General features: G+C 45.6%; 1 protein-coding gene across 1 annotated transcript in view; it reads left to right on the top strand.

Annotated features, from left to right (window-relative positions):
* ece2b (endothelin converting enzyme 2b) overlaps positions 1 to 27,973 on the top strand; it is a gene marked incomplete at its 3' end in the record, with an annotated part of 247,781 nt that overhangs the window by 213,788 nt on the left and 6,020 nt on the right. The window contains exons 10-16 of the mRNA XM_084309069.1: positions 36 to 178; positions 16,953 to 17,067; positions 21,414 to 21,524; positions 21,948 to 22,046; positions 23,457 to 23,534; positions 25,661 to 25,764; positions 27,298 to 27,408. Of these exons, the coding sequence (XP_084165195.1) occupies positions 36 to 178; positions 16,953 to 17,067; positions 21,414 to 21,524; positions 21,948 to 22,046; positions 23,457 to 23,534; positions 25,661 to 25,764; positions 27,298 to 27,408 (761 nt within the window). The remainder of the gene's footprint in view (positions 1 to 35; positions 179 to 16,952; positions 17,068 to 21,413; positions 21,525 to 21,947; positions 22,047 to 23,456; positions 23,535 to 25,660; positions 25,765 to 27,297; positions 27,409 to 27,973) is intronic.

Genomic DNA, 27,973 nt, shown 5'->3' with positions numbered 1-27,973 from the left:
TGATGTTATTATTGTGTGTGTGTATTGTTGTACAGCTGCTGGCCCCGGCGGTGGACTGGCTGGACTACATGTCGTCATCACTGTCACCTCTGGAGCTGAATGACACTGAGCCGGTGGTCTTATATGCTAAGGAATACCTCAGCCACGTCTCTGATCTCATCAACAAGACCGACCGCAGGTCAGGGCCACCAATATTAATACTGCTTATCTGTGAAACGCTCATCCATTTAGCAGCAGGCAGCCGCCCCTATCCAACTACAGATACTGTCCACACACACACACACACATACACACACACACACACACACACATGCACACGCACACACACACACACACTCACCCTGAAATTTCGTTGTATACTTGTGTGCAATGACAATTAAAAGTCTATTCTAATATACGTATACTGTATACACTATGTTACATTGACCTGAGTCTTTGACTTACTGTATGATACAAGGTTTTCAAAATTGTTAAATTTCTTGTAATTCATTCAATCATTTCACACTAATTCAATGCAAAAGTGGACATGAAACAATCATGGTAAAAGGATATTTGAAAAGCTATAGATATTTCAACTGATATTTCAAACTTGACTTGTCCCTTCTTGATGTGCCAAGTGACTTGACTGATTTGACTGTTTTGCTGACATGAATAAGGCACTGATCTGCATATCTCAGCCCCTGGTTGTAGTCACCGCCCACAATCAACAATTCGCTCAACAACAGAGCGAGTGGAAATACTGGCACTTCCTCAAACGGGTTGACGTGACGCGAGTGAACGAGCAGAGAACGAGAGAGAGGGAGAGAGAGGGATACGGAGCATTTACACACACTCCCGACTGTGTGTGTGTGGGGGTCTGTTGCAAAATATCATAGCGCACATGCACACTCCCACGCGTATTCCGATCCGTGCAATAATATTCACAGGGGTATATATTGTCATTTGAAACAAGTTACCAATGCATTGTCCCATGGGATTATGCCCCCCACGGCAAAATTAATTAGTCTCCCTCTCTATCTCTCTCTCTGTCTGCCAGTGCAGACTGTGGGTGACTGTCACTCAAAGCGCTTTGCGAGTATGGGCGGAGCCCAGCCCAAAACAGCTTGAAATCTTGAAGTAGAAAAATGCTGCTTTAGAGTACTTGATTAGAAATGCAAAACAATTAATACAAATAAAAAAAAAATGTGTTGCCCAAATAGTGAAAGGAATAGCAAAACATGGGACCTTTAATGATCAGGGTAGCAGCACCTCTGTGTTAATGATCAGGGTAGCAGCACCTCTGTGTTAATGATCAGGGTAGCAGCACCTCTGTGTTAATGATCAGGGCAGCAGCACCTCTGTGTTAATGATCAGGGCAGCAACACCTCTGTGTTAATGATCAGGGCAGCAACACCTCTGTGTTAATGATCAGGGCAGCAGCACCTCTGTGTTAATGATCAGGGCAGCAGCACTTCTGTGTTAATGATCAGGGCAGCAACACCTCTGTGTTAATGATCAGGGCAGCAACACCTCTGTGTTAATGATCAGGGCAGCAGCACCTCTGTGTTAATGATCAGGGCAGCAGCACTTCTGTGTTAATGATCAGGGTAGCAGCACCTCTGTGTTAATGATCAGGGCAGCAGCACCTCTGTGTTAATGATCAGGGCAGCAGCACCTCTGTGTTAATGATCAGGGTAGCAGCACCTCTGTGTTAATGATCAGGGCAGCAGCACCTCTGTGTTAATGATCAGGGTAGCAGCACATCTGTGTTAATGATCAGGGCAGCAGCACCTCTGTGTTAATGATCAGGGCAGCAACACCTCTGTGTTAATGATCAGGGCAGCAACACCTCTGTGTTAATGATCAGGGCAGCAACACCTCTGTGTTAATGATCAGGGCAGCAGCACCTCTGTGTTAATGATCAGTGTAGCAGCACCTCTGTGTTAATGATCAGGGCAGCAACACCTCTGTGTTAATGATCAGGGCAGCAGCACATCTGTGTTAATGATCAGTGTAGCAGCACCTCTGTGTTAATGATCAGGGCAGCAGCACCTCTGTGTTAATGATCAGGGCAGCAGCACCTCTGTATTAATGATCAGGGCAGCAGCACCTCTGTGTTAATGATCAGTGTAGCAGCACCTCTGTGTTAATGATCAGGGCAGCAGCACCTCTGTGTTAATGATCAGTGTAGCAGCACCTCTGTGTTAATGATCAGGGTAGCAGCACCTCTGTGTTAATGATCAGGGCAGCAGCACCTCTGTGTTAATGATCAGGGCAGCAGCACCTCTGTGTTAATGATCAGGGTAGCAGCACCTCTGTATTAATGATCAGGGTAGCAGCACATCTGTGTTAATGATCAGTGTAGCAGCACCTCTGTGTTAATGATCAGGGTAGCAGCACCTCTGTATTAATGATCAGGGTAGCAGCACCTCAAGGGGCTTTCAAACCAGAAAGCTGTCTGCCACAGTGACAGAGCTGCGCTGATCTGGATCATTGTTTTCAGCGGACGTGGTGCCCCTGTGCCCCCGTGCCCTGTGCCCCCGCGTAGCGCAGCACCCCTGGTGTGAAGCTCATTAACCAGCAGAGCTACTTCAGGCTTGATCAAAAGCACGGCTGACTTAATTTGATGAAGGACAATCCTTTTAAACAACTTGTTGTTGTGCTGTCTGTTGTAGGATAGCAGGTGTTTCAAGAGATTTGAGGTAGTATTTTCAGTGGAAAGAATGAGAGAGAGAGTCAGGGCTCCTCTTGCAGTCGCACTACAAAAGAATGAAACAGCGCGGATGATTCACTCCAATTCTACCAGTAGGGTCGAGGTTTCTACCGGCCTCCATGAAGTGTAGCCTTTTGACGTTGGATTCTCGTATTTACAGCATATATATATATATATATCCATATCTGTCTGAATAATGCTGCATATAAGCCTCCTATATACCTACTTATACACCTACACATAACCCATATAACTCTGTATGATAGCATATACAAAAATGCTGTATATACCGTATATATATATATATATATATATATATGTATTCTTACCGTAGACTGTATATATCTATCCACATCTGTCTGTACATACTTGCACATAAACCTTTTACATAGCTGTAGATACTATATCTGTTACGTCTCAGGGTATTGAACCCAATATGCAGATACAGAGCAATGATAGACAGGTCTTGTTCAAACCCAGTTTGGGTATATTTAATAATAATAGAATGGTCAGGTATTCAGGCAGGGGTCGATATGCGGGGGGAGCAGTCGTATAGTCCAGGGGAGTGTGTGGGACAGTAGAGTCAGACAGGCAGGAGTTGAGACACGGGTACAGGTAGTCAGCCAGACAGGGGTCAAAACGGGTACAGGGTAGTCAGCCAGGGAGAGATCAAAACGGGTGCAGGAGAGAGAGAGAGAGAGAGAGAGAGAGAGAGAGAGAGAGAGAGACTGATTTTCAGGACTCGTGACTTGACTTGGACTTGAGCACTGAGGACTCGAACTTGGACTCGAGCATTGATGATGATGATGATGATATTTTTTATTTTCGTGTCTTACATACAGATGTATGCCCAGCCCATATGGGCTTACAAGACACATAACAATCAGTATATAATAATATACTTTACCAATTACTTAACAAATGACAATAGACCAAGATGGCCATAAAAAAAATACAAGAAAATACAATAAAACGTAATATAACACAAGCTGTACTCAATGTAAATAAACAGAAAAACAAGGCGAATTCAAATACAATTATATAGGATACAGTGTGTTTTGTCTCAGGTGCCATGCCTTCTCCAAAAATCCTGCAAAACCGAAGATGTCCTCCACAAAAAAAAAACTCAACATACAACTCTCAGACTGCCAAAACAAATCTGGGTTTACAATTTGAATTTTTTCAAATAAAGCCCTCCTCAAAGTGGTGTACAAAGGGCAATAAAAAACAAAATGATATTCATCCTCCACCACTCCCAGATCACACAGAACACACAACCGCTTCTCCTCAGGTTTACCCTGGGATCTACCCACTTCCACCGCCAATGGCAGGGTGCCAGACCTCAACTGGGCACACAGAGACCTCCGTCTTCTCTTTAAGTTTAACATTACATAAGGTTCAGTAAAATACTCATTTTTAATTGCAATATATTTTCTAAGTTTAGGTTTTTTCAAAATCTCCACCTTCCACTTATCCTGATGGATTGTTGATAATTTTGTTTTAATTATGTGAACCTTACACTGCAAATTGTTCATAAAAATCATACTCAAGTCAGTAGAAGAAAAAATCATAGACATCTCTCTTGACCAGGGATGACCGTGTGCTCTGTCCCAGTTAAAAATCTTTTTTGTCACCCTGCCATTTGGCAGCTGGACCAGGCGGTTCCATAACCTCACCATTTCACCTTTTTGCTTGACCAAGCAAGAATCCCACCCCATGTCCCCTTCTATAGCCCCTTTTGGTGTGTATTTATGGACTCCTAAAAAGTACCTTATGGCCCGGTTCTGGATCGCATTACATTCAGGTGCATCATCAAAACCCCATACTCCAGCTGCATAAAACAAAACAGAACCCACCATTGAATCAAATAATTGTGTAAATGTTGAAAACCCAAGGTCAGTGCACACTTTCATTTTACTCAACACGCCCCCTAGCGCCCTTCCTGCTGACTCAGACATTATTTTCCTTCCTTCTATGAAGCACATGTACTCATTAAAGGTGAAACCAAGATATTTATAAGAATGACTGCATTGACTGCATTGACTGCATTCTGACTTGGAAGGTGCAGACGAGGACTTGTTAATTGATAAATACAGTTATTTATATAAAAAAAATATTATAGGCCCTAATCATTTGGCATAAGATATTGATTGCTATATTAATACCGTAACATTATTTAATTTTGGTGGTGACCGCTGTGTCATTTATGTAGACCTTTTTTTATTTGTATGTCTCTTTGACTGCCAGAGTGGAGTGGAGTGGACTTAACCTTGATGAGTTGGACTTGGACTCGGACTAGGTTAATGGTGACTCGACTGGGACTCGACTCAGGCCCTTCTTTGGTGACTCAGACTTGGACTCGGACTCAAACACTCAGGACTCGAGACTTGACTCGAGGTTTAGTGACTCGACTACAACACTGGTTACACTTCTCGTTACTGGGGAAAAGTAATATTATTACAGTGAATGCTAACACTGCTTGGGACTCATCAACGAGACGGATCGCAGATTAGAACCTAATACTATTACCATCCATCATCAAAGGAAAATTGTGGATAATCAATTTGGTAGCGGGGAACACTTTCAGGTGGTCTCTGAACTCATCAAGAAGATGGACCCCAGGTGCAGCAACATTATCATAGCCCATCATCCTATTGCACAATAAGTTATTCATACACTGTAATACATATCACAGGTAATGTCCTCCCCAATTCCATTTAATAGCAGGGAGAACCTAGCAGCAGGTTGAACTGATCATCAACTGGACAAGACTACAAGTAACAACACACAGATACAAACAGACAGATATAGATATAGATTAGACAGATTAGACCTATTATTCATACCCATTATCATAGGGAATGACAGGTATTCCATTTTGTAGCATGTAATCATTGAACCCATCAACGAGATAGACCGCCGCGGGCTCTGCACCGTAATTATCCTCCACTGTTATACCAACTGATGAATAATCCATACGAGAATTAGATAGATATAGATGTAGTTGCAATTTAAAAATGATCAATGGTTCATTCTGTAGCAGGCGGTGCTCGATGTGGAGAGGTGCCAGTGCTCTCGTTTCACTGCTGGCAGGACGATAAGGCTGCGGCTACATTGACCCGTTGTGTCCCTGTCTCTCTCTCTCTCTACCTCGGCTTTTAATTCATTTTCAATGAGGAGGATCCGCTCGTTGTTTTGTCCGTTTCGACTGACGGAAAAGTTTGGAGAGGATTTTAATTGAATTTCAAATAGGGATGCTCGATATTGGCTTTTTTACCGATACTGTTGTGAAGGGCCAGATTAAACCGAATATATATATTTATTTATATATATATATTTAATTGTATTTGTATATTCTCTAATATTCCCTGATATCCCTTGTATATTCCTTGTACAATATGCATTGAATATCCATTCTAGCCTACTGAACATCCCATAATAGTCTCCATTCTACTATTGGTCGAGACCTTGGTGCCAGGCTGCCATACCCCTCAGACCCAGTTCAAACGTACCGCTCCACATGTACGAACAAGTCCTAGTTCCGCGTAGGAATCTGGCTACCGCACCACTAATGGGACTATTTGTTCATAGTGCGTATATATACTGCGCTACTAAAGTAGGACTTTCTTTTCAGTCCAGTTTCTTACCCTCCAATAGAGTCACAGACGTAAAGCCTCCCCGCGACGCCACGTGTGGGAGTAAGGCCAAGTTCGCCTACCATCGGTATTGAGACATCGTGTATATTAATATTTGAATAGTCATATTTGGCACTATATCGTCGAGTTGGACGTAGTCTATTAAGCTAATAATAGTCTGTTAATATATAGTGCTTCGTACGGTGAGAATACTACCGTAGTCAGTACCCCATAGTTTCGGGCAGAGAACTGGCTGCTTATCCATGGTGGTTGACCCCACGTGAAGCTGCACCCGAGGAGCCCCAGAGCCGACGAGCGAGTGGACCTGTATACCGGATTATTCTACCGACGACAGCCCGCCTTCCCAGGCACGGATTATGCTTTGTATACTTTGATTATTCCATGGATAAAGACCCCCGACACTGCCGTGTGTTGGAACCCCCCCCCCCCCTGGAGAGGACGCAAGGTGAGGAGACGCTCTGCAAGACGAGGTCGCTTCACGTCTCTCCTCCGTGGACCGGATGACGCCGGCCCACAAAGAGTCCACCTGCTTTCATCTGTGGTCCAAGGATCGCCGGCGCATTGAACGGCACTACAGTGGGTTCACCTGGGATACCCTTGGCCGGATGAGGCAGCCGGATTCTACCCCCCCCCCCCCTCCTACTCCTGTCGGCTTACAAGCGACCGGATTAACCCCCCCTAGTGTATCCAGTATATAATCATTCAAGTATCATTGCTGTTATTCCTTAAACTATTCCAGGTCGTATATGTACCACCTGCGCCTTCAGAGATTGGACATTCTCTATTGATATACCGACGAGTACTCTTGCCATAAAAGTGCATACTAATTTCCATTCATAAATGTGATTGATTTGATTAAGTGCTTGCTCTACACACCATCGCTGTGTAGAAATAAAGACCTATTTCTAATTCGTACATTTGTGTTGGATCCGTTTCATCTACGTGACAGTGTTCATCATAATATATTTATGCCGTGTACTGGGTGGCCGAATATTAAGTACAAAGGTAGTGGTAGTAAGTATCATATCTAGTAATACAGGTAATTAGTGTAATATTAATATAGTGTTATTAATATTGAAATGGCCTATGATGAACACTCCACGAAACGATCCTCCTAACCAACGCCCGCAGCGCGAACGACGGCTCCCTCAGTACTTAGAGGCTTACGCTGTCAGTCAACAACCTAGTCTTCTACTAACAGTAAACGCGGTAAAACTAGAAAGTAAAAGTATGTCTAACCCCAACGCCCAGACTACCCCGACCATAGAGGCCCCTACGGGCTCTAATGTAACTGACCAAGTTCACGGTGGGGACCAGTGGGAACCAGACATGACTTCACACCCCGCCAGTACTGAAGAAGTAGTCCCCGATGAGTCCCGGGAGGAATACAACGCTACCGAGAGAGAACTCGGCACGGAAGAAGACGGGGAGAGCACCGTGGAGATAGAGCTCCAAGGCTCCGCAAGGAGTACCCCGAGGGAAGGCTCCCCTATACAACCGCCTTCTCCCAGCGAGGCAGAGAGGACCCTACAGCAGGCCTTCCTCATCAGCCTGAACGCCGCTGCTGAACGCGACCGACTGCAGATCCAGCAGCGGAGCGAAGAAGAGCATATACGTCTAGAACTAAGACGCATTCAGAGAGAAGAGAATGTGGCCCGAGACCGAGCAGACAGCCAGCGAGCAGCTGCTGGTGCTCTACGGGACGCAGAGCGCGACAGACAGCAAGCGCAACTAATAGAACAGCTGATCAGACGGACAACACCCTCTCCCTCCGCCAGAGGCTCCAGGAACTCGTCTAGACACACCTCCAGGGCGGCATCCCCTAGCCGAGTAAACAACCCTGAACTTGACCAACAGACGAGGTCTATACCCCCCACAGACCACCTCCCCCCACCGGTCCAAGCGAGACCTAGCAACCGGGAAGGAGCAGCATATCCTGTGGAGAGGCTAAACCAGAGACTACAAGCACTGGATGACCTAACTGAAGACGAAGAGGAAGAGGAGGAGAACCACGCCCGACGACAGCACAGTACTCTACCGGACCAGGAGGTCCGGTACAGCCCAGGCTATACTCCCGCGGAGCTGCGCTACAGACCCCCGACTCTATACACGGGTGAGCACGACGCACGACCCGCACCGAGGAACAGCACCTGGACAAGCGGGCCATGGTACACTGCCGGTACTAGCCCATACCAAGGAGCGGGAGGAGACTCGCCTAGGAGGCCTCTCCCCCAACGCTCGCCGATGTATCCACAGTCAGCGTCATACATTGGCACGCCTATGGTACCCGACTTCACCCAAGAGGACCGGGCCCAGTATACAGAACTCCGCATGTGTCTGGAGACCATGTTGGTGGATGTATTGGATGAACGCCATAAATACGCCATCCTACTGAAGCACTTAAAGGTACCCCGCGCACATAATATAGCGCTCGCCTACGCGACTTCCACCACCCCATACACAGCAGCGCTGGTAGCATTGGACCAGAGGTATGGGCGCATATGGGATTACGTGATCCAGGAGATCCGACACATCGACCGCTTACCCCCAGCAATAGACAATCGAGCACTGGACGACCTGTCCATCAGAGTGCAGTCCCTGGTAGGGATGTTGGGAGCGCAGAGAGAGAAGGGGAGGCATGAACTTTACGCCAACTCAAATGTGGAAAGGATCTTGGAGAAGCTGCCGCCCGCTCGACAGGAGCGTTTTAGGCGACAGAGAGACCACAGAGACCCGAATGGCCCCGAACCGAACCTCCTCGATCTAGCAGACTTCCTGGCGAGAGAAGTCAGCAGCCTACGGCTAGATACATTCGGACGGAGCACCCCTGGCTCCAGAGAAGGAACCAGATGACTAAATGATGGAAGAAGATCGGTGACTGTGATGCACCAATCGGAGTCAGTACCGAGCAGCAGGAGCCACAGTACCCCCTCCAGAACGGAGAAGTGGAAGATAGTGTGCCCCTACTGTGAGAAAGAACACTGGCTAGCGCAATGTGACTCCTTCCCCAAGCTGAACGCGGAGGAAGCAAGTCAATGGATAAAGTCCAACAAGCGCTGTTTTCGCTGTGCGCGCTCACACATGGCAGCCGAATGCCGCTTAAAGAAAAGGTGCACCAAGTGCGATGGAGCCCATCTGGACATACTTCACGACAGTAACAGACGGCGCCCTTCACCCGCACCATCCAGCCGCAAAGCGAGCGTCATGTACATCGATCCCGCCAGCAGCAGTGGAGCCCGAGTACTCCTAAAAGTAGTGCGTGTGACACTAAGCTACCAGAATAAAGTCCTGGACACTTACGCCGTCCTCGATGACGGGTCCGAGAAGACCCTTCTGCTCGCCTCCGCTGCGGCCCAGCTAGGGCTGCGGGGAAGCGAAACCCAAATGACAATTCGGACAATAAGACGAGATTTGAAGACGATAAAGGGCGAGAATGTCTCATTCTCTATCGCAGCAAGCGGCCAGCCTGAGCGACGGTACCAGATTACAGACGCTTTCACCAGCCAAGAAATAGGACTGTCGCGGTACACATACCCCGTCGCCAAGCTGATGGAGAAATATGCACATCTGCGCAAGTTACCGATCCCGCTCATAGACAATGCTATGCCGACCCTGTTGATAGGCTCCGACCATGCAGACCTCATTGTCCCGATAGACCGGGTTCATACCGGACCCCGAGGCTGTCCTGCAGCAGTCGAGACCCGTTTGGGATGGACTCTCCAAGGCCCGCTCGCCAAATCTCTCAACCGAAGTACAGCCACTAGATGTCTCCACTCCCGAGTCACAGAGGGAGAAACCGCACTCCTGCAACACGTAGAGCGGCTATGGACCTTGGAACAAATGCCCTTTAAGAACGGAAAGAAAGACATTCGCTCTAAAGATGACATTTACGCCATTCACCTCCTCGAGACAGGGACCAAGAGAGTCCCGGTCAACGGCGTGTTGAGATACGCCACGCCACTCCTGCGGCGAGAAGGAATGCCTACTTTCCACGCCAAGACAGACGCCACAGAACGGTACCTGCTGAACACGGAGCGGCGCTTAGCCAAGAACCCCGCCCAAGAGAGTGTATACCGCGCTGAGATTGAGAAGCTCATCACAGCGGGACACGTGACAAAGATGGACATTAAAGAGGCTGACCAGACCACTGAATCGTGGTACGTGCCTCACCACAAGGTCCATCACAACGGTAAAGACCGCATAGTATTTAACTGCAGCTACCAGATCGGATCCCAAAATCTGAATAAAGAGTTACTGCCCGGTCCCACACTCGGCCCCTCCCTACTCGGCGTTCTACTCCGCTTCCGCCAGGAAAAGGTGGCCATTAGCGGGGACATTAAAGGAATGTTCCTGCAGGTGAGATTAGTAGAGGCGGACAAGCCCCTGTTACGGTTCCTATGGAGAGAGAAGCCAGGAGATGAGCACCCAGCCATCTACCAATGGGAAGTCCTCCCCTTCGGAACGACGTGCAGCCCCTGCTGTGCTACATTTGCACTACAGAAACATGTAGCAGAGGACCCAGCAGCGGACGAAGAGGTCCGACACAGCGTAAAGAACAGCTTCTACGTAGACAACTGTCTACAAAGCCTTTCAACCCAGGAAGAAGCCGAGGCTCTCCTGATTAAACTCCGCGCCTCATTGATCAAAGGCGGCTTTGATCTCAGGCAGTGGGCCAGCAGCGATCCGCAAGTACTGCGCAGCCTCTCCTCCGAGGACAAGGCAGCCAGCAGCGAGACCTGGATGGCTACAATCCCGGGAGAAGCCCAGGAGATGACCCTGGGATTGGTGTGGCGATTCAAAACAGATTCGCTTCACTACAGACACAAGCCCCTGACTACGGAGCAGGGAAGGCCGGCGGCGGCGCCGACCACCAGACGGAGTGTGTACACAACACTCGCCCGACAATATGACCCGCTAGGATGTATTCTACCGTACACCACCAGGGCAAAAATGATTGTACGAGCATTGTGGGACAAGGACCAGGGCTGGGACGACCCCATTCCCGCACACCTTGCATCCACCTGGAGAGAGTGGGAGATGGAGCTCCACTCACTCCCAGGCGTTAATATGCGCCGAAGCTACTTCCCACCCACGGTGAGGCCAGAGACATGTAAAATGGACTTACACGTCTTCAGTGACGCCTCAGAGGTCGCATACGGATCAGTAGCCTACTTGCGGGCCCAAGAGAAGGGGGGAGAGATCTACACAGCATTTGTCCTCGCCCGCTCGAGAATAGCCCCACGCAAGCAACAATCTATCCCACGTCTAGAGCTCTGCGCAGCCCTAGCCGGAGCGCACCTAGCCACGCTCATCCAACGTGAGCTCACCATACCGGTGTCTAGAACAATCCTGTGGTCAGATTCCACGACGGTACTCGCCTGGATCAAATCGGACTCATGCAAGCACAAAGTCTTCGTGGGAGTCAGAGTCACCGAGATTCAAGACTTAACCGAAGAGTTAACCGGAGAAACAGAGTGGCGCTACGTTGATACAAAACAGAACCCAGCTGACGTCATCACCCGGGGGATGCCCCTGGATGACCTCACCCGTCGCAATGTCTACAGTGACGGCCCCGCATTCCTAAGACTCCCGGAAGGACAGTGGCCCATGCCTATCCCGAGGGAAGCAAGTCCAGAGGAGGTGGAAAATAAGAAGTCTGTGTTCTGTGGATTGAGCACCGTAGCCTCCACCGACCCTAACATAGACGATTGCACGTCCATAGAGAGTGCACAACAAAGAACATTCCTGCGGTACCACCCGGAGTGCAAGTCCCCCGCTGATATGTCAGCAGCTAACTACGAGGAAGCAGAATTGCTTCTACTGCAGCGAGCCCAGAGAGACTCGTTCCCCGATGAATTGGCCTGTCTACAGGGAGGAAAGCCCGTCCCATCCGACAGCAGATTAATTCATCTGGCCCCCGAGAGCGACGCTCATACCCTCATCAGAGTGGGTGGTCGCCTACGCAGAGCCCCCAATCTACCGGATGACATTAAATACCCGATCGTATTGAACAGCCGACACAAGGTCACAGAGCTGATTATAAAGAAATACGATGAGGACGTACATCACGCAGGAGCAGAAAGAGTCTTCGCGGAAATCAGACGTTGTTACTGGATCCTACAAGGAAGAGAGGCGGTACGACGCTTCCAGCGAACATGTCTAGACTGCCGCAAGTGGCGCGCGCAGCCCAGCATACCAAGGATGGCTGACCTTCCTCCATGTCGCCTCCGCATCGGTGACAAGCCATTCCACTCAACGGGTATGGACTGCTTTGGCCCGCTGCACATAAAGAAAGGAAGAGGAACCGAGAAGCGGTGGGGTATTGTATTCAAATGCATGACCACCAGAGCGATACACATCGAGCTTCTCCCGACCATGAGCACAGACTCATTCCTTATGGCCTTCCGTAGATTCACATCACGGAAAGGAAGACCGTCTACCCTATTGTCCGATCATGGGACAAACTTCAAAGGCGGCGAAAGAGAGCTGAGAGAGAGCTTCCAAGCTATGGGCCCAGAACTTAAGACCCACCTCGCTCCAGCACAGGTTGATTTCCAATTCAACCCCCCAAACGCACCCCACTTCGGTGGCACTTGGGAACGAGAAGTGCGCTCCATAAAGACAGCCCTGTACGCAGTACTTGGGGCCCAGACTGTGGCGGAAGAAGTCCTAATGACAGTCCTCACGGAGATTGAGGGAGTACTTAACTCGAAGCCCCTCGGATATGTCTCCAGTGATGTGGCGGATATCGACCCAGTTACCCCCAACACACTCCTGATGGGGCGGCTAGATCCTGCATTACCCCAGACAATGTACCGGCCTGAAGAAGCGAACGGCCGACGAATGTGGAGGTACAGCCAAGTATTAGCCGACAAGTTTTGGAGCAGTTTCCTACTGCACTACCTACCGTCTCTACAGACCCGCCAGAAGTGGGTAAAGGAGAGAGACAATTTGACAGAAGGAACAGTCGTCATGATTGTTGATCAATCACTGCCCAGAGCTATGTGGCCGGCCGGCCGCGTAAGCAAAGTGATCACCGGTGCCGACGGCAAGGTCCGAGCAGCTGAAGTGCTCGTCCAGGGTCGCACTTACACCCGTCCCGTGGCGAGGCTCATAGAACTGCCCCGACTCCCAGACACAATCGATGATGACCATGACCCTATAACCCTATGACTTTGTGAAGTTGACTGACCCCTACAGCAAACCCTTATGTGTAAATAGACAACGCGATTAATCTGTCTCTGTTTAACTGATTAGGTCTGGGACCAATCAGGGGGTGGCTGTTGTGAAGGGCCAGATTAAACCGAATATATATATTTATTTATATATATATATTTAATTGTATTTGTATATTCTCTAATATTCCCTGATATCCCTTGTATATTCCTTGTACAATATCCATTGAATATCCATTCTAGCCTACTGAACATCCCATAATAGTCTCCATTCTACTATTGGTCGAGACCTTGGTGCCAGGCTGCCATACCCCTCAGACCCAGTTCAAACGTACCGCTCCACATGTACGAACAAGTCCTAGTTCCGCGTAGGAATCTGGCTACCGCACCACTAATGGGACTATTTGTTCATAGTGCGTATATATACTGCGCTACTAAAGTAGGACTTTCTTTTCAGTCCAGTTTCTTACCCTCCAATAGAGTCACAGACGTAAAGCCTCCCCGCGACGCCACGTGTGGGAGTAAGGCCAAGTTCGCCTACCATCGGTATTGAGACATCGTGTATATTAATATTTGAATAGTCATATTTGGCACCATATCGTCGAGTTGGACGTAGTCTATTAAGCTAATAATAGTCTGTTAATATATAGTGCTTCGTACGGTGAGAATACTACTGTAGTCAGTACCCCATCGTTTCGGGCAGAGAACTGGCTGCTTATCCATGGTGGTTGACCCCACGTGAAGCTGCACCCGAGGAGCCCCAGAGCCGACGAGCGAGTGGACCTGTATACCGGATTATTCTACCGACGACAGCCCGCCTTCCCAGGCACGGATTATGCTTTGTATACTTTGATTATTCCATGGATAAAGACCCCCGACACTGCCGTGTGTTGGAACCCCCCCCCCCCTGGAGAGGACGCAAGGTGAGGAGACGCTCTGCAAGACGAGGTCGCTTCACGTCTCTCCTCCGTGGACCGGATGACGCCGGCCCACAAAGAGTCCACCTGCTTTCATCTGTGGTCCAAGGATCGCCGGCGCATTGAACGGCACTACAGTGGGTTCACCTGGGATACCCTTGGCCGGATGAGGCAGCCGGATTCTACCCCCCCCCCCCCCCCCCCCCTCCTACTCCTGTCGGCTTACAAGCGACCGGATTAACCCCCCCCTAGTGTATCCAGTATATAATCATTCAAGTATCATTGCTGTTATTCCTTAAACTATTCCAGGTCGTATATGTACCACCTGCGCCTTCAGAGATTGGACATTCTCTATTGATATACCGACGAGTACTCTTGCCATAAAAGTGCATACTAATTTCCATTCATAAATGTGATTGATTTGATTAAGTGCTTGCTCTACACACCATCGCTGTGTAGAAATAAAGACCTATTTCTAATTCGTACATTTGTGTTGGATCCGTTTCATCTACGTGACAGTGTTCATCATAATATATTTATGCCGTGTACTGGGTGGCCGAATATTAAGTACAAAGGTAGTGGTAGTAAGTATCATATCTAGTAATACAGTCAGGGAATTGTACCCCTCAGTTACAGATACCGATATACCAATATTGTCCAACTCTTAATTTCCGATACCGATATCAACCGATACCGATATATGCAGGGTTACCCCCCCCCCAAAAAATGGAATAATTTCAGGTAATTAACATTACATATCTCTTGTTGTGGAATTAACACAACATTATGCATACTTTTGACAATAAATAAAATCAGAATTTGTTCTTACTTGCTTGCCTGGGTAAATAAAGGTTATAGAAATGTAATTTTTTTTTTTTTTTTTTTTTTTTTTTTTGAAAACCGATACAGATATTTTCCGATATCACATTTTAATGCCGATATCGGCCGATAATATCGGTAGGCCGATAATATCGGACATCCCTAATTTCAAACCATTATTTCAACTCGTGAGACAAATTTACAGCGACGATGGGCTTACAAAAGCAAGACACAGTTAATCAGCAATTTCATACATATAGGCACAGCAAATAAGAATAAACTATTACAAATCAGCTAAGACAGTTACAAGTCGACACACAGTGGTCGGAGATCATATTTTTAAATGCAGCGAAAGAAGGAAGAGCCTTCAGCTTCAGAGTCAGTTGGAGGGCATTCTAGGTGTTGGAAGCTTCAGAGCAAACTGGAGGAACCCTAAGAACCAACCTGATGGACTTTCAGAACTGACAGATACGTCACCATCCGCTAAGCTGTTTATGCATGATTATGTTAAATGTAATTTAAAACTAAACAAACAGATTAATACCGTCAAATTTCTCTCTATCATACAAATCAAATCCTCTCTCTCCCTTTCTCTCTATCTCTCTCTCTCCTCTCTCTCTCTCTCTCTCTCTCTCTCTCTCTCTCTCTCTCTCTCTCTCTCTCTCTTTTCCTCCCTTACTCTTGTTTGCAACTTGTCTTGCAGTGTTGGGCCCTCAATGTCTAAATTATGGTCAAAAGCATGACGACAACACTCACGCACAAAAACACACGGCAACAGAAAGCAGGTCCTATTACAAAGCTTACATATGTGAGAAAACATTTTGACTGTTAGTATTTGCAGGCACATGGCCGGGAGAAAAGGTTTCTGTATGTTTTGCAGAACCATTAGCCATTCCTTCAGCATTTTGAAGGGAGCATAATCCACAGAGTGCCCCCTGGGTAATGTAGTTTATTTGCCCGGCCATAAATAAACCGCATTGCCCAAGAGTACCGGCAGCTTGTGAGAAGCACCGGTATGCAGGAAAAGGTTTACAAGTGTAAAATGTAGAACTGCTGGTACTGAGTCCCGGAGAGTACCGGTCCACTTCAAGCACTGGTAGCAGGTAATACCTGCATCAGGTCTCGGAACTCATCGCCACAGGCTCATTATTAGAACCTATTACTTTTAGAGCCCTCTGTCACCATATTACACACAATGCAATGGGGGATTTATGTCTTTACGTGTCCATTTGAGACACGCGTAAAGTACATGAGACATTAGAAGGACACAGTGCCCACAAGGCAGCTAGGGGTTCAGTATCTTGTAGGGATTGACAGAGTGGCTGTTGTTGCAAGATTCGAACTTGTGACCTTCTGGTTACGTAAGATCCATAAGATGGATAATTCATACAGAGCATCCTATCATAAATACCGGCCTCTCCCTCCTCTCCCCACTGATGTCATTCATTTAAATCATGCAATGTGCACATTTTTGGGGTGGGTGCACTATCTAGGACACTTCACTTGTCTCTTTTCTGTAGTCTGTTGAATAACTGCCTTCTCTCTCTCTCTCTCTCTCTCTCTCTCTCTCTCTCTCTCTCTCTCTCTCTCTCTCTCTCTCTCTCTCTCTCTCTCTCTCTCTCTCTCTCTCTCTCTCTCTCTCTCTCTCTCTCTCTCTCTCTCTCTCTCTCTCTCTCACCCTCTCACCCCCCAGCCTGCTGAATAACTACATGATGTGGAATCTAGCCCAGAAGGGCGTTCCCAGCCTGGACCAGCGCTTTGAGAATGCCCAGGATAAACTGCTCGAGAGCCTCTATGGAACCAAGAAGGTCAGAGCCATTCGTCAGTGATTGGAGTGATTGGAGGATGGAGAACAGAGGGCAGGGTTTGAGATAGGGTGTGAGATAGGGTTTGAGATGTGTCGGGCGACAGTGGCTCAGGAGGTAGAGCAGTTGTCTGGTAATATGGAGATTCCCGGTTGGATTCCCGCTCCTCCCGGGCAGCGAAGAGTCCTTGAGCAATCAATCAATCAATCAATCAAATTTATTTATAAAGCACATTTCACATGACGCGTGTCAACCAAAGTGCTGTACAGAGGGTAAATACACAAGATACATATAGACAACAATCACAATCCGTTTTATGGGAGGGCACACAGAGCAAGACACTTAACCATGCAAGGTGCCAACAGTTAGGGGCTTGCCTCTGCCATCAGTGTGTGAATGTGTGAGTGAATGGGTAAAATGTGACGAAACAAATTGTAAAGCGCTTTGGATAAATTCCCAGGGTTTGAGATAAGGTGTGAGATAGGGTGTGAGATAGGGTGTGAGGTAGGGTTTGAGGTAGGGTTTGAGATAGGGTGTGAGGTAGGGTTTGAGATAGGGTGTGAGGTAGGGTTTGAGATAGGGTTTGAGGTAGGGTTTGAGATAGGGTTTGAGGTAGGGTTTGAGGTAGGGTTTGAGGTAGGGTTTGAGATAGGGTTTGAGGTAGGGTTTGAGGTAGGGTTTGAGGTAGGGTTTGAGATGGGGTTTGAGGTAGGGTTTGAGGTAGGGTTTGAGATAGGGTTTGAGATAGGGTTTGAGATGGGGTTTGAGATAGAGTCAGTTCTGTGCATGGAATTGTTCAGTCTGATGATGAAGTGCAGGAGTAATGTTGTTCCTCGACGAGACAGAAATCATCCTGCTCCTGATTGTTGTTTGTTTACTCTCTGGTCCCCATTATCTGCTACCAAGGTAACAAACCCTGAACTATAATGGATCCCTTTTAATTCTGTGTGCGTGTACCAGCCAAATCAGTGGCACCCGATGGAATGCTGTTTCTATCAGTGACACCCGATGGAATGCTGGTTCTATCAGTGGCACCCGATGGAATGCTGGTTCTATCAGTGGCACCCGATGGAATGCTGGTTCTATCCACATCCATCAGTTGATGAAGTTTCCTTGACAACCGATGCCCACAGGTCAGCTCTGGGACCAGATTCTATTGAAGCGTTTAGAACGCTGGTCCCAGTCAGTGCTCCAGTGGTTGTTTACTACCTCATCGATGACCAAACCTTCCAATTATAAGAACCTTGGGGTCCACCTGCTTCTGTGAACTGATCTGTCAGGACGGAATTCACAAAAAAAACAGGCATGCCTTGTATTGTGCCGCACACCGTGTCCTCATTGGCCGTGACGTCCAACTTACGGAGTCCTCCAGTGAGAACTGTTCATAGCCTAAAGTAGAGAAGACATTAGCCGCAGTTTTTCATTACAAAATAATTTACATTTAACATTTACATGTGGACAAGCTTGCCTCCCAAGTTGTGACAGAAAATTGGCTTCCTATACAGAAACAGAACCAGTTTGCCTTTGATTAGTAGGAAGTAGGGATGCTCGATATTGGCTTTTTTACCGATACCGATATTGTACAACTCTTAATTTCCGATACCGATATCAACCGATATCAACCGATACCGATATATGCAGGATCCCCCCCCCCCAAAAATGGAATAATTTCAGGTAATTAACATTACATATCTCTTGTTGTGGAATTAACACAACATTATGCATACTTTTGACAATAAATAAAATTAGAATTTGTTCTTACTTGCTTGCCTGGGTAAATAAAGGTTATAGAAATGTAAAAAAAAATATATATATATATTCTTTTGAAAACCGATACCGATATTTTCCGATATCACATTTTAATGCCGATATCGGCCGATAATATCGGACATCCCTAGTAGGAAGAGAGTTGTCGAAGCCGTTTTCTTATCAGTCTTGGACTATGGTGATGTAATCTATAGACATGCTGCGACCTCAACCCAAGTTGAATCCCTGGACTCTGTCTAACACTCTTTCCTCAGATTCACTAATGATAGATATGCCACTCATCACTGTGTCCTTTATGAGAAGAAACACTGGTACTTGTAAATTTTTAAGGTCCTTTTTGGTAAGCTACCTCCTATACTACATCATTATTGGAATGGAATTCTGGAACCTATGGAACCCGTTCTAGTGACTGGCTGGTCCTTAATGTCCCCAGTTTGCTCACAACAGGGTCAATCTGCATTTCACTATGATGCCCCTAGGTCATGGAATGAACTCCAACGGTCCTTAACACATTGGGCGCCGGGCATTGTGCCCATCATTATACCCCAGTCTGCCACTGCTGTAAGCCTATGGAGATGTTTACCTTCTTTGCAGGGCTATAACTTTTTAAATATTATAGCTATATCTGCATTACTATGGCCCATTCAAACATCGTTATATTTTTTCATTCATACATTGTTGTGTTAATACCGTCGAGAATATAAGTATGTTTTAAGCTTTTCTGCTGTAATTCCAAAAACGCTAGTTATAGGCCCTGACGCATATGATAGATTATCGATTGGCGTTTCTTTCCTATACACGCTATATTAAAAAATTCAAATGTATATGATCGGTATACATTATGCTTCATCATGCGTGAAGGAAAGGGGGGGGGGGGGGGGGGTCGTCTATAATTCCTTGATCGTCAGTAACGGCTTTATTTAGTATGGGTTGATATATTGATCAGACTGATTGCAAACAAAGAAATGGACAACCGGGCTGAAAATAACGTTAGTGTCCTCTTACCGTTCGCCGATGAGACTGGAGGGAAAATATCCAAATTATTTGATGCTGATCTCCTAGATCCATTTCCGGTTTGTATGGCGCAATAAACGCCGAAATCATATCGATTATTGCGTTTAGAAAGCGATCCAAATGCACTCGAGTGTTTGTCTGGACCCACGTAACAAGATATTACTGCCGGAGGAATTTCCTCGATGCACCGATCGCCACAGTGTAACTCGCCCGACCATCCACAGGCGGCGGTATTGAGGCGTTGCAATCTCAGACAGGGTGCCGCTGTAGTCCGGAGGGAGGCTGGATGAATTATGAATGCCATGGCGATTTTTTTTTATATTGATCCCAAAAACGATTTACGCCGTTGTTGGCGTTCAACGCATGGCGGGCAATAACGATTTACGCCGGTTATGGCGCACAATGTGTTAAAGCTTGAGATTCCAACCTTTGTAAGTTGATTTGTTATCCTTGCTTTTTGCCTGGTCTTGTTGTCTTATTGTGGTGATTTTATATGCTTTTCTTTTTGCCTATTTCTGTACAACGTGGCGGTAAATCAGGGAAACCTCAGTTGTCTTTTGAGTTTAAATAAAGGTTTGAAATTTTATTAAATTAAATTGGTTGCACACAGTTGCAGTTATTATTTAAATGTTTGTTAAATGTGTCCCATTTTACTATCAAAGGACCCAAGTATGGCCCCAACCCCAGTATTTGAAAGCCCATATACTTTGAGCTACCTTTTTTTGTAAACGGTTCTGTTTTATTTGTTTTCCTGCCGATTTAAAAACCCTACAAATGAATGATTTAATTTAATTACAGTAAACACTTTGTTTATTTAGATTTGTTTCTATTTTGGAGTCTTAATTTGTAAAAAAATATATATATATATATATATATATATATATATATATATATATATATATATATATATATATATATATATATATATATAGACAGGCATGTACAGTATAAGCATTATGCTTCAGCCTGTACCTTTTCAGTCAGTGCCAAATTAAAGATGGTTGAATGATTGTGCATAATTGTATTGTGTGTGGGGTTGATGACTAGGGTTGGGTACCGTTCACTTTTAAACCGATACCGGTACCAGTTCCTGGAATTCGGTATCGGTACCCAACGGTACCTTTTTTTGGTACTTAACTCTCTCTGTAATAACAAAAAGAATTATTTCAGTTGTAAAAAAAAACAAGTCCAAACTTCTCAATTTCAACATTGTTATTTATTCAGAACATTATGCTATTTATTGTTGTAATGAAATATGAACATTATTTGGCCATCCTCAGTAAATGTTATCAAACTCCTCTGACCTCGTCTGGTCTTTCCGAAGACCCAAGAGACGGGACAGTAATATATATATATATATATTTGTGGAAAAGGCTCCCTCTCTAGCATATTAAACTCTAAACTAAACATGTAAAGGTACCGGAATTTGGTACCGATTATGGGTCGGTACCCTTAAAAGTACCGGGTTCGGTACCCAACCCTAGTGATGACTGAATAAAACTACTACCACTACTACTACTACTACTACTACTACTGAAAGTGTGCCTCTGTGTTTGTGTCTGTTTCAGTCCTGTACCCCACGCTGGCAGACCTGCATCGGGAACACAGACGACACGCTGGGCTTCGCTCTCGGAGCGCTCTTCGTCAAGGCCACGTTTGATAAACACAGCAAAGAAATAGTGAGTACCGTCGTCGGGTGGGGAAGTTGACCCCAGAGGTCTTCCTCTGCTCTGACCCGACCGTCTGTATACTGCGGCAGGCTGCCTCATGCTGCCCCCGTGTGGTCAGGATGGGAAAATGCATGGTCACATGAAGGATGACATTCACACAAGGATAGTTGACCTTTTTAGAAAGGTTGTCTTTGACTCAGCATCTGTTATATTCTCTCTCTCTCTCTCTCTCTCTCTCTGTCTCTCTCTCTTTCTCTCTCTCTCATCTTTTTTCTATCTCCTCCCTCCCTTTTTCTGTTCTTTCTGTCTCACCCTCTCTTTATCCCTCCTCTATCTTTGCTATCTATCTCCCTGGCTTTTTCTGTCTCTCTATTACTCCCTCTACTTCCATCCACGTTTCTCCCCCCCCCTCTCTCCTGCCATCCATGACAGGCAGAGAAGATGATTAATGAGATCCGGACTGCGTTCAAATACGCCCTGGACCACCTAAGCTGGATGGACAAACAGACGAGGCAAGCAGCCAAGGACAAGGTGAGACAGACAGACAGACAGACAGACAGGTACTGTAGACAGATAAAGATAAACAGACAGGCAGACAGATAGTCAGATAGACAGAGAGAGAGAGGCAGGTGGACAAACAAACATAGCAGGCTGCCAAGCACAAGGTGAGAGTTGAGTTGACTGAATGGATCTGGACTGCGATGTAGACAGAGGTCTGGTGGGTCAGGACTGGAGTCAGACCTGATGAAGATCCACGATGGATTAAAACACTGTCTGTCTTTTAGTAAATGGTGTCAGCAGAGTCCTGTGTACAGCTTTATTTCTTGAATCAACCACATTCTCATTGAGACATATTACTGTATGTGACAGTATGGGCTGACAGTATGTGACAGTATGGACAGACAGAATGTGACAGTATGGACTGACAGTATGTGACAGTATGTGACAGTATGTGACAATCAATCAGATTTATTTATATAGCACATTTAACATGACACGTGTCAACCAAAGTGCTGTACAGAGGGTAGATACACATAGATACATATTGACAACAATCACACTCCGTTTTATGGGAGGGCACACAGGCAAACACACAGGAAAACAGGGCATGAGTCAGTGAACGGGAAAGGCTAGTAGGTAGAAGTGGGTTTTGAGCCTAGATTTGAAGGCATCTATCAAGGGGGCGAGCCTAATGGAGGTGGAGATGCTGTTCCACAATTCAGGGGCTGCGACAGCAAAGGCACGGCCCCCCCTGAGCTTGAGGTTAGACCTCCGGACTGTCAGGAGCCTCTGATCGGCTGACCTGAGGGACCTGGTGTTGGAATAGGGGGATAGGAGGTCTGAGATGTAGGAGGGGGGGTGACCATTAAGGGCTTTAAAAACAAATAGGAGAACCTTAAAATCTATCCTGTAGCGTACTGGAAGCCAATGAAGGGAGGCAAGGACAGGGGTGATGTGGTCTCTCTTGCGGGTTCCGGTCAACAGTCTGGCAGCGGCGTTTTGTACCAGTTGTATGTGACAGTATTGTGACAGTATGTGACAGTATGGACTGACAGTATGTGACAGCCTAGTGAGTTTCATTCCTAGCTTTAAAGGTGCACTATGTAGTTTTGTGAGAGTCAGATAAGTGAATAATCTCTAAGGTATATTTTCATAACTGAATAAACAAACTGTCCTCAGAGGAAAATTAGATCCCTGGAACACTGATCGAAGCTAGAAAGCTACCTGAACTGTTTCATTGCTGTCTTTTACAAAGGCAGGGCCCGCAATTTTGTTAACAAACATATTCTAGGCTTACGTTTGGTTCACAGTGCCTCAAAATTATACATAAGATAATTCTAAGCATCAGTTGTGATTGGTGGATCAAGAAAAGAGGGCGGGGTTTGAGATAGGTCTTATTAAGAAGGTTCCTCTGTCCTCTTCTTCCTCCTCCCCCTGCAGGCGGACGCCATCTATGACATGATAGGATTTCCCGACTTCATCCTGGATTCCAAAGAGCTGGACGATGTTTACGACGGGGTGAGTCACGGCTGCTCCTCCTGGTGTTCAGTAGAGCCATCGCCACCAGTGAACATGTTGCTCGTAAACCTCATAGACCTCTTAAACCGTCTGTTTTCGAGCTGCCGAGCCGAGGAGAGAGTCTATGCCGTACGGTTGCACTGTCGTAACCGAGCATGTATAATAATAAACCAGTCAGCACAGTTTTAACAGGTTACGTCCCTCTCTTCTTTCAGCATGTGTGTCTTCGGGTCCCTCAAAGCCCTTAAATGAACTGAATGATCTGAATTCCAAGACCTTGAAAGGTCTATAGTGGCTTGCCTTTTACACTTAAAACCCTTTCACTGCCGCACTACCAAATGGTTAACCCTTTCACTGCGACAATACACATAAGGTTAACCCTTTCACTGCCACACAACAGCAGGTTAACCCTTTCACTGCCACACTACAGAAGGTTAACCCTTTACTATCACACTACCGACTGTAACCGTCGGTAGTGTGATAGTAAAGGGTTAACCTTCTGTAGTGTGGCAGTGAAAGGGTTAAGGTTACTAGAGTTTACACTGAATTAGGAAAATCTGCTGTTCTCTTCTGTGCCCAAGAAACATGGAAAGTTTTGCAAAGCACTTTAAAACTCAATTCATTAGTCTCCATTGTTCAGTTTAAATAATAGCAAACCACTTCAACACAGTCTGCAGTTGTTTTTAATTATTTTACATTTTTAATTGATTGACTTTCTGTTTCTATATTGTTTTCTTTTTTTAATTAATTTATTATGTTTTGTATTCCTCATTGTAAATGAGAGATTGCTCTCAACGATCATTCGAGATTAAATAAAGATTGAATTAATTGATGTCTTAAAATATAGTCAACCAGACTATATTTCTGTTTTCCACCCATCACATTATTTCTCTGGTAACTTTGGTCTTTATTTTTTATTCTAAGTGACATTAAGATATTCTATACAAGATGGATGGAGATGAAGTGTTGTTTGTCTCCCTCAGTTTTTACTAATAATGAATTCTGCTGTTCATAAGGGTCCGGGATATTCATTTGCACAATTAGCGTTAATGAGGACAACAGCGGACCATCTCATCCTCCCACAAATCACATTTATAATTTATAACCAAGTCCCAGCCCATTAGCGGTTGCCATGGTAGCGAGTGTTCCTCATCAGATGGAACACGACAGCCCATAATAAACAGGTTTGATGACTTGGCCACAGGACAGAACTAAATGTACTTCAGTGAACCACAACATTTAAAGAGTTGAAGTTTTTTGCTAAATTGGCAAGGTATGGCAAGTCCCCCATCCTGTATTAGTATTACAGTAGTAGAAGTAATCTATCCTGTATCCATCCTGTATTCGTATTACTGTAGTAGAAGTAATCTATCCTGTATCCATCCTGCATTAGTACTACAGTAGTAGAAGTAATTTATCCTGTATCCATCCTACAATAGTACTACAGTAGTAGAAGTAATCTATCCTGTATCCATCCTACAATAGTACTACAGTAGTAGAAGTAATCTATCCTGTATCATCCTGCATTAGTACTACAGTAGTATAAGTAATATATCCTGTATCCATCTTGCATTAGTACTAATGTAGTAGAAGTAATCTATCCTGCATCTATTCTACATTAGTACTACAGTGGTAGTAGTCCCCCACCGTGTATTCATTCTGTGTACTGACTCACATTTGACAGCCAGTAACCCTCTACTGCTCCCTACCTGTGTCTCCGACTTCTCTGTTGTTACCTATTCTATTTTATGCTATGTTATCAGTAACCCTCCGCTGCCTCCCCCCTACCTGTCTCTCCGCAGTATGGCGTCTCTGTTGTTAGCTATTCTATTCTAATCTATATTATGAAATCACAATCGACACATTGATAACCAGTAGCTCTCTGCTGCCCCCTACCTGTGTCTCTGCAGTATGACGTCTTGGTTGTTACCTATTCTATTCTAATCTATATTATGAAATCACAATCGACACATTGATAACCAGTAGCTCTCTGCTGCCCCCTACCTGTGTCTCTGCAGTATGACGTCTTGGTTGTTACCTATTCTATTCGAATCTATGTTATGAAGTCACAATCGACACATTGATAACCGGTAGCCCTCTGTTGCCCCCTACCTGTGTCTCTGCAGTATGACGTCTCCGATGACAACTTCTTCCAGAACATGGTCAACTTCTACAACTTCTCAGCCAGGGTGATGGCAGACCAGCTGAGGAAGCCTCCAAATAAAGACCAGTGAGTCTCCTTCAACCCTCAGTCCTTCAGACCCTCAGTTCATTAGTCCTTCAGTCCCTCAGTTCCTTAGTCCCTCAGTCCCTCAGTTCCTCAGTCCCTCAGCACCGCTGCCTCACTGGAAAACTACACATACTAGGGATGTCCGATATTATCGGCCTACTGATATTATCGGCCGATATCGGCATTAAAATGTGATATCGGAAAATATCGGTATCGGTTTTCAAAAAAAAAATATATATATATATATTTTTTTACATTTCTATAACCTTTATTTACCCAGGCAAGCAAGTAAGAACAAATTCTGATTTTATTTATTGTCAAAAGTATGCATAATGTTGTGTTAATTCCACAACAAGAGATATGTAATGTTAATTACCTGAAATAATCTGCATTATCTGTATCGGTTGATATCGGTATCGGAAATTAAGAGTTGGACAATATCGGTATCGGTAAAAAAGCCAATATCGAGCGTCCCTAACACATACATAACCATACATTCATGACATGGTCAATCCATGGTGTTTTTTTTTCTTTGTACTGGAAATTAGAAGAAGAGAAGAAGCAGACATTGCTACATTGTCATTCAATGAACATACACGTGCAAGATGGGCGACACACATAGGAACACACACACACACACACATCACATGCATTTATTTTGGGGGTCGCCGATGAAATGTCCTCTCTGCGCTTGACCCATCCCGTCGTCCTTCCCCCCCGAGGGCCGCGCCAAGTGCTCCTGTCTGTCGTTGTCAGGGCAGTGACAGTGTTAGCCGTATGTTCTGCTTGTTCCATTGGGTTTATCTCTTTCTCTGGAGGGGAGACCCTTGCGAGCACGGGGAGAACATGCAAACTCCACACAGAAAGGCCCGGGAGATACCCCACCTGGGTACCTGGCAACCTGGCCCCCAAGCGGGATTCAAACCCAGGACCTTCGTGTTGTGAGGCAGTGTTAACCACTACACCACCGTGCCATCCATTAATAATTAACCTTATGATGCAGCAGTATGTCAAGGTGGATGTTGGAATCCAGAATTCATCAGCCACTTTCACTATTTGATTTTAGAATAGAAACTATCCTATTCTTTAGAATAGAAACTAAGTCATAGAAATTAAGGCAGAATCCCAATTCCCTTCCCTTGGCCCTGCCCCTTGTTTTGGAGTGCCCTCTTCAGGATGGAGCTACAAGGGGAAGGGGTTGAAATCTTTACCTAAGAATGGTTCCTACAATGATTTCTTTTTACTGAAATCTTTGGAACTCAACTAAACACTGCGTCTGGAGAGGAAAAGTCAGCGTTTTTCCTAAATATCTCCACAGCACCTGCAAGTTATGAAACACCACCGGTTCTCCGTAACTGGACAGGTCTCTCCTACATTACTGGCGTTCTACCACCTCGGCCACATGACATAAGAGCACAATTCCCACCGTATAAATATGGATTGTGAGGGGGACCAGCCCTGGGACAATTCCCTCACACTCTTGCTATAAAGTGGCTGCATGTTCAGCTCTTCTTTTGCTTGGTCTCCCTGCAGATGGAGTATGACGCCCCCTACAGTCAACGCCTACTACATGCCCACCAAGAACGGCATCGTCTTTCCAGCTGGGATCCTGCAGGCTCCCTTCTACGCCCGTAACCATCCCAGGTCAGTGTCTGTCTGGTCATCAGCACTCTACAGTAGGGTGTAGCAGGGGTGTAAAGTACTTGAGTAATTGTACTTTGTTACAATACTTAAGTACTGTTTTTGGGGATTTGTACTTTACTCAAGTACTATTAGGTTTAGAAAAAATATATACTTTTCACTCCTACATTTAAAATGCAGACATACAAAGTACAAAGTACAAATCTCGCAGGTCCAACCATTTTAATTAGTATATTTGTTTCTCTGGCCGAACTAACGTTAAAGTTATTAATCCTGCGGCTCCACTTTATTTTAAAAAAGCCAATCAAATCAATGGAAAATTAACCCGCCCATACCCATGCTGATTGGTCCTTGTGCAAGACTAGAAAGCAGGGATCTTTGATTAAACACCTATCAGAAGACGGTCAGACAGTCAGAAAAAAAGTTTTTACTTTGACATTTTAGTACTTAAGTACATTTAAAAGTAGAAACTTTTTTACTTTTACTCAAGTGTGTTTTTAGTCAGATACTCTTGACTTTTACTTGAGTAATATTTTGAGATGGTACCCATACTTTCACTTAAGTATAA

This window comes from Notolepis coatsorum (assembly GCF_963971535.1).
Source record: "Notolepis coatsorum genome assembly, chromosome: 1".
NCBI lineage: Eukaryota > Metazoa > Chordata > Actinopteri > Aulopiformes > Paralepididae > Notolepis > Notolepis coatsorum.
The sequence above is the reverse complement of the archived record's forward strand: the minus strand, read 5'-3'. Positions and strand labels throughout refer to the sequence as shown.